Source organism: Embiotoca jacksoni, unplaced genomic scaffold, assembly GCF_022577435.1.
Source record: "Embiotoca jacksoni isolate LCO1_2020_lvr unplaced genomic scaffold, fEmbJac1.0.p SCAF_62, whole genome shotgun sequence".
In the NCBI taxonomy this organism is placed as follows: domain Eukaryota; kingdom Metazoa; phylum Chordata; class Actinopteri; family Embiotocidae; genus Embiotoca; species Embiotoca jacksoni.
Genome location: NW_027185417.1, coordinates 871092 through 889197, shown reverse-complemented (window position 1 = coordinate 889197; position 18106 = coordinate 871092). Strand labels below are relative to the sequence as shown.

General features: G+C 41.6%; 1 protein-coding gene across 1 annotated transcript in view; it reads left to right on the top strand.

Moving 5' to 3' along the window:
- jade2 (jade family PHD finger 2) overlaps nt 1-18106 on the top strand; it is a 171852-nt gene that overhangs the window by 121835 nt on the left and 31911 nt on the right. Inside the window, 1 exon segment of the mRNA XM_069174872.1 lies at nt 16912-17029. Within this exon segment, the coding sequence (XP_069030973.1) occupies nt 16912-17029 (118 nt within the window).

Genomic DNA, 18106 nt, shown 5'->3' with positions numbered 1-18106 from the left:
GAATCAATAACGGATAACCACCTAATTGCTCATAAACAAGATGCTATAAACAAACTTTTCTTAAATAACAGGCACAAATTTATTGTTTACCATCACAGTTAACTACTTTCTGTATCCAGTTGAAACATTAAAGGCCTAAACAACATTGCCGGCATACTTCAGTGATGTTATCGAGGCTGCTTCGGGCACATTTTAGCAGTTTTGTGAACAGTTTTATGACCTGTAACGTAAACAGCCTCCTGACCCGATATTTCCTGGAGACTGATGTTTATTTGCGGGAATAGGAAGTGTATAAAGGTTGCTAAAGCAAGTGTTTATAATGCGTTTTACTGCAACATTTTTTTCTCTGAGTCATTGCTGTAAGCCAAAGAGGACAGATCAGAATGAACCGAACACATTCCTAGTTTTACTTGTCTTTTTCAGTCAGCGCTCAAGCATGAAGTCAGACGTGCAGTTCCAGTGGCCTACTTTTTGCCTGTTTGCACATTTTCCAGTGCATTTGTGTCTTCGTTTGTATGTTTTGTCATTGCAGATGAAACAATGCGATATGACCTCTGCACATTATCGGACGTTTTTCTGAAGCCTCGAGTGACACGGCAATAACGGAAGTAAAAACCGAGGACTGAAAAAAACCAAAACGTCTCAAACAAACTGAAGTCTGGTTTCGGCAGCTCTGCTTCTCCGTCGTTCAGCGCGTGTGATGAATTCACTTCCTTTACAGTAGTTGCATTTCTACAATTCAGTGAGTGTTGCGAACGCGCTGCAAACTTGTAGCTCTAATAATCAAACTCTCGGTAGAGTAGAGCTTTTTACTGCGTTTGAGTACGACACATTAAAAGAAGCTGGGGATGCCTTTACAGACATGACTATTGAGAAAATAGGAAGGTTTTTCAGGGGTGCATTCATCAATGCTAAATGATCACATGACAAATTACAGTATCTACATTGAGCGACAGTTATGTCATCATTTTCACAACATCAAATCCCAATACAACTTCCTCTTTGAGTAAAAAAAACAAAACTTTCTCAGCTCATCAACCGTTCAAGTAAAACGACAAACACCGCCCATTTCCCCACCATCAAATCTCTGCACCCAGGCAGTTAGACGTAACGGCACCCATCAAACCGCCACCATGACTCATTTCAGCTCCTCCATCAGGATGCTGTCATAAAAATCCCTTTCGCCAGAGCAAATACACTCAACACGTCATTTATTCCAACTGACAGGAACCTAATAAACGAGCAGCCGAGGATTTGGTCACCCGACGCAAATTCAAACTTTGAGACTTCTTTTCCAGCCATATCGTTCCATAATTTTGTGTATATTATTCGTTTTTCACTGCGAGCCACGACAAAGACAAATTCCCATTGTCTTATAATCTGTTTTACTAACTAAGTACTGAGATAAGAAGCTAAAAGGAGTTTAAAAAAAAAAAAAGGGATGATCTCGTGTGACTGTTGAAAACCAGTTTTAATATGATCACCTGCTTAACTTGCCTTCATGGTCAGAGCGGACCAAACTGCCTCCCTGCTCTCTTTCAGCAGGGAAGCTTGTCCTCAGTCCGTAAATCCAGAGTACAATAAATTGGAGCTAATTGGGAGGTTACAAAGATTACAGTCAGCCGGGCCCGTTCCTCTTAGCGCCAAAGAAAATCCATCGCTTCCAAAGCAGAGTTTCACCCTAAAGCTCTGAAGACAGTTTTGATGACGTCCCCTCGTGCTATAATTTTATCTCAGACAGCCTCCGAAACCATTATGGAATAAAGCTTTCCAGCTGAGCTCCCTGTAGCATCTGCAAACACATTCCTCAAGACCTCCACTTACCCCTGGCTGGCCGGGTAATAAAACATAGCCAATTAGGCTTCACTTGGCGCTGTGTGAAGCCCTTCTCCTGCTGCTGAGTGTGATTTGAGTCTGAATAACTTCCTCTCTGACTTCCCCTCCTGAGAAGAGGTGGATAGAGAGGAAGCTCTCCTCCTCTACCTGACAAATACTTAAACATTTCTGCCGTAAATGTCCCACATTTGAACTTCGGTGTATTTAGTCAAGGTCCCTCAATCGATAATCAAAACATTCATGTTGTTATGTGGTATGCCGTCGGGCTGGGACATAGAAATCTATTCACCTTAGCATCTTCATTTTTAATTCAACTTTTTTTATATATATATATATTTTTTTTTTTTTAACCACTGCGTAGATTTCTGAATCGATACTTGATGTACTATTTCTACTTTGCTGGTGTAGTAACAGCGAGCAGCTCACAGGTAGCGCGGGAGCAAGCTGGTTAGCCCGTTAGCACGGGCGGGTAAACAAAGCGAGCCAGGGAGCTTCTATTTAGTCAGAGTCGCCGGTATTTGCCTCGCAGTGACTAAATAAATCCTCACATTTAACAGTGCCGCTGACTGATACCAATTTTTTTCTTCTTTTTTTTTTTGTGTGTGTGTCTGCCCACCTGTTGACTCCGTCAACATCAACACTTCCAGTGCAAGACAAGCCCCACACCACTTCCATTCATTTCATTTGAATAGCGCCGTATTTACCTTTATTACAACATATTTTATTGAACTAATAGGTTCGAAGAATGTCTGTATCGGCCTGCGGCCCACTGACCTCTTAAATCATATTCCTTGATGACGGAGAATGACAGAGTTTGAGATGCTGCTTAAATAGAATTTACCGACTTGTGCATCGTTTTCAGGAAATAAGAAAAACGATATACGCAGCCTCAAGAAGTGTGTGACCGAATGGTTTTTTTTTCCCATGAAATCGTGTTAAAAAAAAAACAAAACAGCAACAAACAAACAAAATAGTGCAATAAATTGTAATATTGAATTGTTTTAAAATGGCATTGAATCGGGACCAAAGCATGGGGACAGTTTGCACCTTCACCACGGTGCCACACTCAGCCTCGTATTTATGATGCTTTTCATTGTAGGTGTGCACGTACACACGATTTCAGCAGATTTTTTTTGTTACATTTCAGCGCTAATAGCAGCATTTCAGGAAAGCTTGCATTCACGGCATCGGCTAATGCCTCACTACAGGGAGCTAACTATCAGTAGTTATGTGCTGCATAATTACATAACTACTTAACCATAAGTTGTGCACACACGTTTTAACCTTTTAGGTTCGTACACATTTCATCGTTGTGCAGGGTGAAACACATTTTTGTCATTTCTGACTTTCAATATTTAATATAAAGAATATCAATAATACAGTATAATTAACCTCTAATAACAGTAAATGCGCATTCCAGCTAACTGAGAAACTGAAGTTAGTAGTAGATCCACTGTCACCTTATTTCAGACAAACAGGAGAGTAAACATCCTATTTATATTTACATTAAAAAAAAAATGTGTGGCATATATTTATAAAGACATGTACATGCGGTAAAAATACTCAACACTTTACCACATGCCATAAGGTGTTTCATGACCTGGTGGCACCAAATATGAAATGTAATGATGGTCCAATTCTTTTTTTTTTTTTTTTGAGGGGGGGGGGGTCGTTCAGATAACCACTATTTATTATGTCACAGTAATTGTGAGTGTACACTAGTAGAAGAATACATTTATGGTGTGCACAACAGGGGAGTCCTTGAGGAGCGGTGGCACGAGGGACTAGAAATTTCCAAAAAGCTGCGACCAGTCTCTTCTTTAATCCTGTCAGGGCTTATGCATGCTGCATGCAAGACAGCCGATCCATGCTGTCTGGATACATTGTCAAAGTGAGATTTTGGAGACAATTTAATCCCTCCCCAAATCCTGTTTTGTTTGCTGACATGAAACAGTTTGTCCAATAAAAACCTCAATCCAGTGGAGACGAGGGGCTTTGGAGTAATAAGGTTTTCATAACCGGGATTTGATCTTTAAATATTTGCTATTAGACATGGTGTGGTGTGTACACACTCTCCCCTCTCATTTTAATTAAACTCTGTGTGTGAATGTCTGTTTGTTGCCTATTTTTCTCCCCCCCCCCTCCCACCCCACCGCCTCTTTATCTCGACATGGACAGTGCATGAGGAGTGTGCAGAGAGAGAGGGAGGAGGGAGAGAGATAAAAGACATGAGAAAAAAGGTAAAAGAGCTGTTGGGGTGGGGGCAGAGGAACTGACAGAGGGGGCCGAGAAGGAGGAGAGGAAACAAAAAAATAAAAAAGAGAGAGGATGGAAAATAGGCAGCTGGACAAAGGAGGGAGGAGGAGGAGGGAGGAGGGGGAGGAGGAAGACACAGGAGAGAAATGGATGTAGATTTGAAAAAGTAGCGAGAAGAGGAAGCAGAAAGGGAGAGGATTAGTGCACATGGAAAAAGAAAAGGGGGAGTACGTGATTGTAGAGGAATGAGAGAGAGAGCGAGAGGAGCAGAGTGTTTGTGTCACAAGGTTTATTTAGAGTTTATTGTTTTGGCAGAGCTCCAGACTCCCTCCCCATACTCCTGTGTGTGTGTGTGTGTGTGTGTGTGTGTGTGTGTGTGTGTGTGTGTGTGTGTGTGTGTGTGTGTGTACCTGTATGAACACGCACACTTCAATATGAACGCACGCAAGAAAAAACAAATGCGACAAGTGATAAGTTTTCACACCTCAGAAAAAAACAGATAGTTTAAGACCGATAAATGTATTTAGATGCATGTGAGGAAACACACACACACACACACACACACACACACACACACACACACACACACACACACACACACACACACACACACACAGCCAGAAGCTGAACATCTGATTGGAGAATGATGTTGCCATGGATCCCAGGTGGGCGTGGCTGCAGTTTCAGAGTCTTGAGTAGCAGGAGCTAATAAATCATGTAGTTTGTGTTTGGAAGTGATAGACTTTGGAGCGTGTGCTTGATTATTGTGTGTGTGTGTGTGTGTGTGTGTGTGCACGTGCGCGTGTCGCACATCAGGGAGGGTTTCACAGAGCTTCAGTCTGCCGGATCGAGCCGCAGCAGCCGCCACTGTCTATCTGCTTGTCTGACCCACTTTCCTCCCTCCTCTTCCTCTATCCTTCCTTCCCTTATCCTTCCATCCTTGCAGCCCTTCCTTCTGTCCCCACTACCGTCCTCCTTTAATTTTTAAACGGCCTTAATCCTTTCTTCCCTCATCCCTCTCCGCGTGTCATGTTTTAAGAGAAACTGTTTCTCTTTTATGACTGGCTGAATATCAGCAAACAAGCGTCAACGTGTCACTCATTTTTCTCCAAAGTGTGTAATTTCTCTACCTGTGCTCTTTATCTCGCCTCCCGCTCGGCTCTCTGTTCTCGTTCTATATTCGCATTTCGCTGCCCGTCTGCCTCTCTGTTGAATGTCTGCCTGTCTTCCAGCTGATCCGTCCTTGCCTTCAGCATGTAGACTTTCTCTCATATTCTATTCAACACTTATCCATCTTCTGTTTTTAAACTTTAATCAACCCACAAACCAAATTTATTCTCACCTTTCGCTTCAGGTCCAATAAAAACCAGTCCTGCTGGCGCTCGTGCTCGGCAGCAGGCCCATCACATTTTTTTTGATCTGTGCTGATCAATAAAGGGAATTTTTCAAACATTAATGTCTGGACCAAAGTCCAAGACGTTTTTGTTACATTGGACACATTTTGATGTGGTTAGTTTTGGTTTCAAGTTGCAGTTTTGCTAAAAAAAAAAAAAACAACAAAAAACATTGCCGTTGTTTTGCGCGCTAAAGAGCTTTGCATGTACAAAACCTTCGGTCCTGGATTAGGGTCACGTATGTTTGTAGGCGGTCATGCATCTGACGTTGGCGTGTTGTCAATACGACCGGTAGCCTTTCCTGTTTGAATAAATAAAAAAAAATAAAAGTAAACCAACCGAACTATTGGTCAGTTTGATCGGGACCCAGACCACGTCTTTTGGTCGGACTCAACTCTGGTCCTTCTGGTCTGACCTTCACACCTGCTACTTGGGGTTTTGACCAAACTTCAGTCTGAAGGTCTCGAACAAACGAGATAGGTGTGAAAGCATCCAAACACCGCAGGCAACAGAGTCATAGCAGACATTTTGACTTGGCGTGACTAATAACCTGTTTCAAGTGCCACAGTAAGCCTGCAGGCACAGCAACAGGACCAGAAACTGAAACGGCTAAATTGAATTCAGCCGCCATTAATTTAATTATTTCCATTTGTGAAATGGCAAAATGTTTTTCCATGGAAAAACTGCACTGTTGTGGCTCAGTGGCATTTTAAAGACACACAACACTCACAAGTACAGCCATTGGTTTAAAATTGCACTTGAATTTCCTTTCTTTCTTTCTTTCTTTTTTTTTTTTTTTTTTTTTTTTTTTGAGGTTTAGGAAATCCTGTTCAAATCCTGGCAAAAAAAAACATACATGCTCTTGATGTACACGTGCCAAACAAAACACGAGATGAAGCACTCATTTTTGACGCACAACATATTAAAAAAATGTCTGTATGGAAAGTGGAATGCTTCAGACAGCATTAAAGACAACCAAGGTACAGTAAAATTAAATCGAAGTAAATGTCAATGGTAGAATAAATACAGCGTTTTATTTTGTTTTTGTATCTTCCACTCAGGTTAAAATGTACTGGTGCATAAGAAGTGATTAGTTTTATATTTCCAGAAGCAGGATTGAACAGAAACAGAAGCGTAACTGAGTAATAACTGCAATTCCTCTGAGACAATGTAGAGCAAAAAAACACAAAAGCCGTAAGAGGTTCAGCAACAACAACAACAAAAAAGAGATAGGAATTTAATATCACCCTTACATTCAGGCTTATTGTATCCAGATATTGCCACTCTTATCTGGTGGGCTCCTCACCGCCCACCACCACCCCCCAGACTTACATGTACATGATCTATTTTGGGTCGTGCCCAGTAGTTAAAGAGCCGAGATAATGCACGTTGGCCGGCGTTCCCCCGCTGCGAAAATTGTTATTGCTCTGTGCTCTGACAGTTTCAGTGGGTGAAAGCAAGTCCCCAACTGTTTTAGGATCCTGTGAAGGGCACTAAAGAGGGGGCGGCAACGTTCGCACTTTATCCTCCAGCTACAGCTGATATGATCTGAAGGTCTTTACGATTCACAACACGGGATATTTGTGTTCCCCACTGCCGAGATCTGCCTTTATGGCAGCTATTATTTCGGTCCGCAGTATTTTATCCAGTCCCGTTTATGTTGCGTGGACTTGTGGAGACGATGGCGAGGCAAAGCGAGTCGAGGCACGTTCATCTGTGTAGCACATTTTCATGACACGAGACAACACTGACGATAATATGAGCGGGAAGATGGAATTAAATTACAATGAAATACGCATCAAGTCAACTTTTGACAAAGACCGTGGCCTCGATTTAAAACCGATTTATTAAAACCTTACTTCGGTTTGATCCAGGTATGTTTTGTTAAGCTTGAGGCTGCTTCGCCGTGTTTTTTTTATTTTTAACCTTCAGAAGAGTAACCAATTGAGCCCCAGGGGACCTCCGGGGTCCGGAGGGTCTGAAACACACAGTAGCGGATCGGAGATGTATTTGGCCCTAAAACCATCGTGTGCTTCATTAACAAGTAATAGTATTTTAAAATCAATCTTCTGACGCACCAGAAGCCGAAACTGGAAAAACACAGTCTGCTCTTGTGCTGTGTTGTCACTGAGCTGTCTGATATGCACTTAATCCTGTCTTGTCTTATAAATCCTTTAGCCCTCGCTATATTTTTAAGGAAATGTTCAGCAATAGTCACATAACCCCACAATAAAACCACCTGTCAGGTTAGGTTTCACGCCACGCTTCTTGCTGGAGCAGATCGATACTTCTGATTAATAATTAGCGCTTCACCTCGGGTCTGTTATTTGACATCAATACCTGACAGACAGCTTTCCGTGGCGCTTGTTTGTCCACGCGTTGTTTTCCATATCGTGTCTCTAAACATGCGTCGTGGCCCAGATGTCGCGACAACCACGAGTGAAACTTTTATTTTCTGGCTCTGAGGCGGCTGCAGTAGATTCACATCAATTTACATCTCTGCGACAGGTTTTGGTTTTCACGCTCACATTTGTAATGTTTTGACAGGTGAGGATGCTAGGTGTAGGAGTTATTCAACTCTCCCCGTAGGATCGTGAAAGGGATTTATGGCGTGTTGCCGAAGGCCTTTTGCGTTGACAATGCAGGTCACTGGGGTGTTGTATTTTATTGAGTGCGGACTACGTGAGGAAAAACCCGTGTAAAGGCACCTTTTGTTCTCTTTAGTTAGTCACTCGTATTCTGATTTTGTGTGGCAAGAGTATCCAGGACACTTTATCAGGCAAAATCTCATGTACAAATTAACATTCAAATGTATTCTACCTCGGGTTATTTTGGTGACATAAATGTGTGAGGCTGTATTGATTCCTTTGCCTACAAGCAGCCAAAAATGTACCAAAACTATACGTTTAAATTCTGGATTACAGTCAGTATTTATGTGGTGATTTGCAGGTCAGTCCGGCTTAAAAAGGTCCTCAGATATCTAACTGTTATTTCAAAAGCCTTTGAATTACTCTTTTTCTGCAGGAAGCAGGTCCTAACTTTACATTATAATCTGTTAAATTCAACTTTTAAACCTGCATCATTGGATATTTTTTTTAATTTTTTTTTTTTTAAAACAAACATCCAGCAGAAATGTAGGAATATTCACCTGGAGTAGAATTTCTGGCTGAAAGTAAAGGTTCAATATTTACTCCGCCTTCAGCTGTTTTGGTATCCACTTACAGTAGGTAGGACGTGTACGGTGGGCTTTTAGAGCTCGCTCCTTGGTTGGAAACACTGCATTAAAGTCACAGGATAGACAAATAAACAACAAAATGAAAGTCGCAAAAAAGCTCGGGGAGTTGCAAATTGGGGTGATAATTGTGCGCAGGCTCATCACAAACCCCTTTTTAACATTTTCACATCACGATTCGATGTATTGTTCTTACATAAATGTGAATTATAGCCACTTAAAACCACATTTACTCGCCTGCGAGTCACCGAATCAGTATTTACTGTGATATTCATCGTCGTCGTATGACCACGGGCTTCGACTGAATGATTTAAACCCTTTCGAATATTTGCGTCCATAGGTATTAATGCAGACGTGAACAACAACTCAGTGTGACATAAATCAGCAGCAGCAGAACTCGAGCAACACGCGACAAATCGACTTGCACTTGTGACGACCGCAGAGCTTCCTCCGTAACAAGCTGTCCACATTTAAATTCGCACTCCACTTTAATTATTCCAGTTGGGATTGTCTTGTTAGTAATTAACCCAGGCTCCTCCGTACAGGGTTTGGGGGTGATATTGGGCCAATTAAAGATCAATAATCCTGATCTTCAGCTGGCTGCTTCCTCGCAGTGGTGTCTGCGCGTTTCGGGGTGAGCGAGCAGTCGATGATGCTCATTAGCAAGCAGCACAGGTTTGTAGTCGATATGCCGGGAGCTGAGAGGGTCAGATCAATGAAGATTTGAGCTGCAAGTTAGTTGCCGAAGTAAAGAAAGAAAGAAAGGGAGCGTTATCTTCTTTGTTTCTTGGATCATGTATCTTCTTCTGGAGTCATACCACTCTCTGACTGTTTGGTTTGACTCCGGGAACCCCCCCCCACACCCAAAAAACAAGCTGTGTTTTCATCCTTGTATTAGATTTATTTTTAAATCGTTCTGGTTTCACTGAGTTTCTGCTTCACTCACTCTCTTTATAAGTGTATGTTTTCACTGTAATTTACAACATGTGTGTCACATATCACTCAAGTCATTACCATGAAATCTGTTTTTAGTCACAGACACACTGACATACAGACACATATTCCTATTTTTTTTTACACACACACACACACACACACACACACATACATATATTCCCTCTCTGGTTCCCTGGGATGTTTATCTGTATCTCTGAGATCAGTTCGGGAATTAATTCAGACTTAAATAGGTCTTGACTTTCTGCCCGGTGCACCGCACACACATGGGCACACACTGTGCTGCTCCAACACAAACACTGACAAACCCGGACTGCACTATTAATTGTGTTAAAGATGTCATTTTGATTAATACCGCAAAGCAAACCTAATTTTAAATGATGATTGTGCCCCATTTTTCGGTCGGGACACCAGCTGTATCGACACAAGACCTCCCAGGTTTCCCCTAAAACAAACGGCACTGTGGCGTTAAATCAGGTGACGCAGAGCAGCTTAAACGGAAAGTAAAGAAAATAAACCCATGAGCAAGAGTGAGACACGCCAGCAGAAAGAAAAAGTACAGAAAAGTTTCATGTGAGAAGACAAAAAGTTGATTTTATCTTCAGTGTCAGATTCATGAAGCTGCTGCTTTTACAAAAACAAATAAAAGCCAAGAGTTTTCCCTTTCTGTCGTCCAAAGTTAATGTGCTGGTCCTTTATCAAGCACCGTTGTTGTTTTTTGGTGCAAAAAACGGCGAACAAATTGGGACATAGAATTGTGATCTGTTTCCATCCACCTGAAAGTTTTCATTAGACAACCAGAGTTGAAATGTTCACGCTAAATATCCGAAATAACTTGGTGTTAAGCTTTGGCTGAGATGGAGGAGCCACTTTTTAAAGGAGAAGATAAATAAACAGATGCTGCTGGATTTATTAATTTTTTTGTCTAATTATTAACAAGCACTTTCTTGTTTTGTCAGTGGATATGCAGCATTGCATCCTGTTACCACGTAGCATTAAAAAAAAAAAAAACCACCATATGCTGCATTTGGACAGGGGAAATGAATTATTTCATTACCGTTACAGAAATAACTTATTACATAACTTGACTTCACAGATTTTTAGAACCAGACCAAGTATTGGAACATCACAGTTCATTCATTTATAATCTCAAATTTAATCATATTTGATTTAGATTAGTCTCTTTTATGACTATTGCTGTCATCTCTTTTACTTCATATCTTAATCCCAATACCTCCAAACAAATCTCAATTAGTGAATATTTGGTTTGTGTGTAAAACCAATTATCCACCAAATGATTTTTGTTTGTTTGTGCTAAAAAAAAAACATTCAGTATCGTCGGTAGATCGTTTCCGTTGTTGACCTCTTGAAAATGTCTGGATGGAAAATTGGTCAGTTCCTCCCTCTCTCTCTTTCACGGTCACTTAGACACACATATAAAGAGAGTGACGCCCTGCCAGACACCTGTTTATGTAATTAGCGCTCGATAACAGACCGTTTAATGCGTTGGAGAAGGAAAGATAAACAGACAGCAAGTGCTCGTGAACACGTGTGCATATAGTTTGTGTACGATCATTTATGTGGATGTGCGTAGCCGTCAGGGCCGCGAGAGACTTGGGGAGTGCGGAGAGAAGTGATAACACGGTGCACACTAACAGAGAGGGAGAGATGGACAGCGTGCCATGAGAGGCGTTGGCTTCGCTCAGCACAGTTAATACACTTGTAATGCTGATTATCTCCAGCCTGTCGTGTCATGGATGGATGAGAAAGAAAGGAGGTGGTGGGTTTAGCGGTTGTGCGATTAAGGGAGGGCGGATAGATGAACCGTTTGAGGAGTAGTAGATGGATGTCTAGAGGGAGGACAGGAAGAACGCTTTCAAGCATTTTGCGAAAAAAAAATATAATGGGTTCATTTATCAGTTGTTATTATTATTACGTAACATTGTACTGTTTTTATTTCATTATTTGTGTCTCCAAAATCTTTAAATCACCTCTCCGGCGCACCTGCCAAGAAACAAATTATACGTCAAGTTTGATTTTTATCAGAGAAATGAATGACGGTCCCACGTCCACAAATTTTGTCACATTTGAGTTTAACGTAATAAACGGTCATGGAACAGCGTCTGAGTGACTCGCCTGGCTGGCCAAGAAAAAAGACATTTAGAATTGATAAAAGACGACATCTAAACTATATAAAATACCTTTGAACCCGATCGTTTTTCAATGACATGCCGGATCTTCCTGATATCATTGGGGAAATTACCCTCGTGGTCATTTCCTGACATGTTCGCTACATAAACACACTCATCAAAACCCATCTCCGTTTTCAGCTGAAACTCTCTCACCGTAGAAAAGGCCGTGTTGTTGTATCCCTTTGAGCTGGTGAACTTATCCAAAGACAAACAGTCATCTGTGACAACTAGACTTGTTAAAACAATAGTGTTTCATTATAGTGCACACACATCACATCTCTCTTTATCAGAAGGAAAACAATGAAATCTCATCCGCTCCGCTGATGCAAAGCTGCTGCTTTACTTTTGTTTCATCGGCTCTCTGTGAAAGAAGTAATATGTAATAATAAACTTTGTATATATAGAAGTTTTCTTAATGTAGTTATAAAGTGCTTAACAGGGGGGGGAAAAAGTGTTTAAGAAATGTAATTTAAACCGAAAGAAAAACAGGAATAAGATGAAGTTGCGCACAAATGTAAACTATCAAAAGTGGGACAAAAGTACCCATTAGAGAGTCTTTGTGATCTGTTTTGTCTCAACCATCATAAAACCACTTTTACCACCTTCGGTGCTGAAAAACAAATTGAACTTGAAGTGCAGAACAGTAAAGGAAATAATGACATAGTAAAGAGAGGCTCGAACAGACGGAGCCGTGAGAAACAGTCAGAGGCTCACATCACAGCACTTTATCCCAACTCAGCTGCCCGCTTACAAAAATGTAAATTAAAGACTGCTGCTAACATTATAAAAAAATCCCAGTTGAGTAAGGAACAAATTAGGACAGTATATATTATTCACCACACTGACATTTTTCTAAACGTTCTGTATTATACAGAATGCTTTTTTTTTTTTTTTTTTTTTAAATAGACATCCGTCTGCTTTTTGTGATTTGTTTTGTCTCCCCCTTTAGACAATCACAGTAATAATTACACAAACTCCGTCGCCACGTGCTTGCATCATACGCTCCGACGTAACTTACTGCGCTGCTACTGGATGTGGCTATAAAAAAGCGAATTTAATTGCGGATAAATAAAAGAGAAGTCGTCACAACCCCAGGAAATGACTTGTGTCACTATCTGATTTTTTTAATCATTTGGTCCGATGACATTTTGAAAAATCAAGAAGAGCTGCATAATTGAACCATTTTGTCCCCCAGTCAAGTTAGCATAGGGGGCTAAACCGGAAGGTGGCCGGCTCACCCGACACGTGCTCTGTCCACAGAGACGCCACATCTGCTGTAAAAAACTCTATACACTAAACAGGAAGATTTATCTGATTTCGTTTCATTTTAATCAGCATTGCATCGACTCATTCAGCAAGGCCTTGACTGGAACGATTGTTAATTTGTACGTAAAAGTGACACACAATAGCGTTGCTTCAACAGGAAGAAGGTAAAGTCTGTATTGCTGCAGGTGAACTTGATACCCAGAGTTTGGAGGAGAGAGAGAGAAAGAGAGAGAGAGGTAGTCAGTGAAATGTGGCGGTAAAGGAAAAGACCAATAGAGAAAGTAAACAAACAGCAAGGTTTGACTGAGTTGTTATTTTACTCCAAATTCTCCTCCTCTCACTTCGCTCTTCCCCTTCTTTACCCCCCATCCTGCTCTCCAGTCCCCTGTCATGTTTGCAGGCAGAGGTAGTTGTTTTTGAAAACGGTTAACACACGCGCACACACACTCGCGCACACACTCGCGCGCGCACACACACACACACACACACACACACACGGTGTCCTAATCAAAGCCAGGCTCTGCACATTGTGTCCCAGTTGAGCAGCTATTTTTATCTGCAGTGCTCTAACAGAGGGATGGAATGGGTCAGATAGGCCAGGCTGACGAATCCATCAAGACCAACAGATAAACAGTGAGCCTGCAGGACTGCCAGCACACACAAACACACACCTACACACACCCACGCCGTTTAAGTAAACAAATAAACCAATCATAATGATCAAAGATCAAAATGATCATGAATGTAAACTCAAACAACTCGTGGTCTCTTTTAGCCTCTGTGTGTGTGTGTGTGTGTGTGTGTGTGTGTGTGTGTGTGTGTCTCTGTCTGTCTCTTGGACACACATGACTAAGGCTACTTCCAGTCGGATGTGGTTTCATGTTTTTTTCCTACCAATGCAATGTTTTACTTCATGTGTTTATATCTGTATTCCATTGTTTGTTCTGCCTCTTTATTACCCGAGCACATGGCTTTCTGTGTCTCACACACACACACACACACACGCACGCACACTTTCCTATCCCATTAGCGCAATGGCTAATCTTCAGCCTCACATATACACACACACAAACACAGATGTAGTTAGAGACCCATGATTACTGATCCATCTTTTAGAGAGAAATCCAGTTGGCAGATATCCAGTTTCTAGCTTGTTAGTTTGGGATTCAAGTGGTCTGGCTTGGACCCAATTAGTTTTTCTCCCTTCGTCTCTACCCACTTACTTTGTTGTCATGACTATGTGCTGCACATCCACAGCGCTGCACATACTGGAAACCATCACAGTGTTAATGAATGTTCTATACGTAAAAACAAAGCTGTGATGAATTATTTCTCCTGCACATGAATATCGGTGTCAGCGGCTGCTCGCAGTCAAGCCAACGGGGAATAGCGTGTACAGTATGTGGACATTAAACAGCTGTACACCTTCTGCATGTGCGGCACATGGTCCTCCATTTACAGATGTGCCCCCTGGTAGTGTCATGGTTCAGGCACAGACTATTTAACTGCAATGCATGCAGTTCAAATTCAGCTCGAGCTCAAATAGCTGAAATCTGCCGACATGCCCCCAAAAAACAGATTTTTGAGGTTTATTTACTCATCAACGATGGGATTATTGTCGGATGGACCACCAGAAAACTAATAAGAAGGAGCGACTTTAGCTAAAAGAAAAAAAACAAAGCGAAAAAACACATGGGAAAGATGTATTGACTTACAATTTTATGAGACTAGTTGAATTGGAGTCTATGGACTCTAGTGGTACTCGGCGGTACTGCAGCTTAAGGCACTTCCGCATCGGCCTCATTTTTCAGACCTGGAAGCTGCGTCCACTTTTTTTATACAGTCGATGAGCACAATAAACAACCAGGGTTTCCTATGTGAAAGGTCAGTGTTACTCCCTCCGCAAGCTGTCTGCTGCAGGTCAAAGTTTAGTAAGATTGAAGTGTGCCTCGAGCAAACAAGACCTCATCTTTTCATAACTGGAACTATATCTTTCTGCTTTGCACAGGGAGACGAATGAGGAGCAAATTTTGGCTTAAATACACTTGGGCTTCCTCTTTCACTGACTTTCAGCTTTCACCTCTGGAGACGTACTCCTGGAGCTTTCTGTCCACACTCGTGCTCTGCTATCAATTTATCTGCAGACACTATACATTTGTTAGCATTTAACAACTAAAGCTGCAAGGGGACCACATGTTGGCTCTTTATGTATTTCTTTATCTTTGAGTCTTATTTGCCCACGCTTCTGCGATGTCTTGTCTCTTTTCCCACCTGTCTCTCTCAATTTATCTGTTTCAGTCTGCATTTTACAGTCTGATGTAATGCCAGCCGTTTCACATGCTTTCGTCTCTCTCTGTCTGCTTCTCTCCCATACAGTATGTTGCCGATGTAAAGCAGTAACACATGCCTTTACAACCACAGATTTCCTTTGAACATCCATATGTGCTGATCATAAACATGCACGCTCACACATTCATCTTCCAGCTCTGTGTGCTCTATCCAGACGCATGTACTCATATACTGCTTACGACGCCATATGATAGTAATTTGGCAGTATGGAGGAGCAGGAGGCCTCAGCTGGAGTTTGGGTCTGAGCAGAAGAAGAGTCTGGGATCCAGTTAATTGGAAGGAACTCTGACTTCTTACTGCCTCATTGTTGGATGAATACAGTTTGAACCTCGGATTTTGTAACCTGATGCATTTCTTTTTAACTTTTAACTTGTAATTTCGCGATCTCTGTTTTGGCATCTTTGGCGGCACCAACGGTGATACGCGGTTACTGGAGCTGTGTTTCTGGACTTTACCTCCCAGCGAGCCAAATAGTGTCGTTGATAGTCGAAGAGCGAGCATGTTGCGTTGGCCCCGCCTATCTCTGGCGGAACAACCATTGTGATTGAGTACTAAGATGTGATTGAGAACTAAGATCAGCCACTGTGCACAGCTCGCGAATATTTCCAGGAATGTTGACACCCGGCATGTTCAGATCATAAGACTACGAATGCAAGGACTTAAATCATTGTGTCATAGACTCACTCACCATTGTGTCACTTTGTGCAGCAATCAACTAGTGACTTTGCGTCAGTGACTTCACTTATGCTCCATATGCAAATGAACATGCATGTAATATTCGAGTAAATGAACACGTACAGAAACACAAGAGTGGAGTCAAATCAACAGGTACTTATATTTAACACAATGAGACATTCTTTCTCACTGGAGCCTCATTTTAATGCTCCAACTATTATGAACTTATGATGTTTTGCACGTTTGTAAATGTCAGGACACAAATTCAAGCATGTGCTTCTTGTTTTGCTGTGATCTCCCACCAGCATCTGGCAAAGTCACATATCACTTTGTCCAGCTGTAACATCACTCTTATAACTGTGTCGAGTTTTTAATGACCACGAATCATGATAAGTGCATCCTTTTTTGGGTCGGCAGTTTTGTTGAAAGGAAGACTAATGTGAGTGCTTCTTTCATGTCAAGACAAGTACAATGAAATAAATGTTTACTTTCAAGTGACACAGCTGAAAATAAGTGTTATTTGTTATGATGTTTGTAACGCAGCAACACCAAATGGACTAAATGCTTCAGCACGCCTGTGTTTTTTTTGACTGCTGCTCATAAAGTTTTTGTGCCTGCTATCCTCCCCCGTCAGCTTTATGTTCATCTCTGCACTAAATCATGACGAGACCTCAATAAAACACGCCGCATGTGTCCAGTCTTTGTCCTGTTTTTTGGGGGTTTTTTTTCCTCACAGTTGATGTTTCTTTGTTTTCAGGTGCGTAACCTGTGCTACATGGTGACACGGAGGGAGAAAATGAAACACACCCTGTGCGACCTCCAGGAGAAGATCTTCCACCTCCAGATACAGCTGCTGGAAGAGGACATGGCTGGAGGTAAGACAAGAGACCAAACGTGAGCGTGCGTCTGAAGTCATCCAAACACATCAGTGTAAAAAAAAAAAAAAAAAAAAAAATCCTGTTACGTTTCACCCACTCGAGCACTGCAGCCAAGGCCGCCAACACACACTCTGTTCGCCCGAAAAAAGCACAATTTGGAAAGCTCAAGTGTGGAACAGTTACATCCAAACCCTTGTTGCCTGAGTGTGGTGGGTGGACAGTTTTGGGAATGGCCCGTCATCGTTTTTGCACAGTAGGCCACACTTGACACCTGCACAGCAAAGAACACTGGAATAACAGTTCAGCCAGATATTGTGACACACACCATCCACATAAATGGAGCTTGATTTTCTGTCCACTCCACACAGACGACTGACCCCGATGCATTTTGTGCAGCCGCTCTGTGATGGAGTGCAGGAAGGATGAAGATGGCTGGTTGAGTTGATGCTGCTGTGTTGGTCAAAGTGAGATTCATAATCTTAGGGTGAATATTTTTAACATTTATTCTTTTAAAATACAAATACAACACGATACATTCTGTTTGTTGTAGACTACTAAAATCGCGTTTTAAGTCTCTCGTTTCCATATAATTTCACCTGGAAATGACAATACTTCTCATCAAAAAGCAAATTTGAATTGTAGTCATAGTATTTTATGGAGTCATATGTTATACAGCTCCTTGTTCTTCTTGTTGATGTCAAGGTTCCCGCCAAATACATTTTGGACCAATTAGACGCCTCCCGGATAACCATGTATGATGGATGAGAATCAAAAAGGCCTCAAACGTTTGCACAGCACCGTATATTAGCTGAATAAATCCCGACTAAGCAGCTTTACCATTAAAATAAACGTTCAAGTTGAACCATATTTTATCATGTTCTTATCAGCAGCCAGATTTCTGAGCTGTTGTTATTGTTGCTGGTGATGAAAGATATTTCATAGATGATGTTTAAGTCTGCAGCAGCTGTAAAGAAATAACAGTGGACTGTGTTTGTCTTTGTTACTAAAAAGGAACCCTTTTAGTTCAAGGAGTCGTGACCTGCAGCTGTCATGGTGATGACAGTGAGAGCTTGT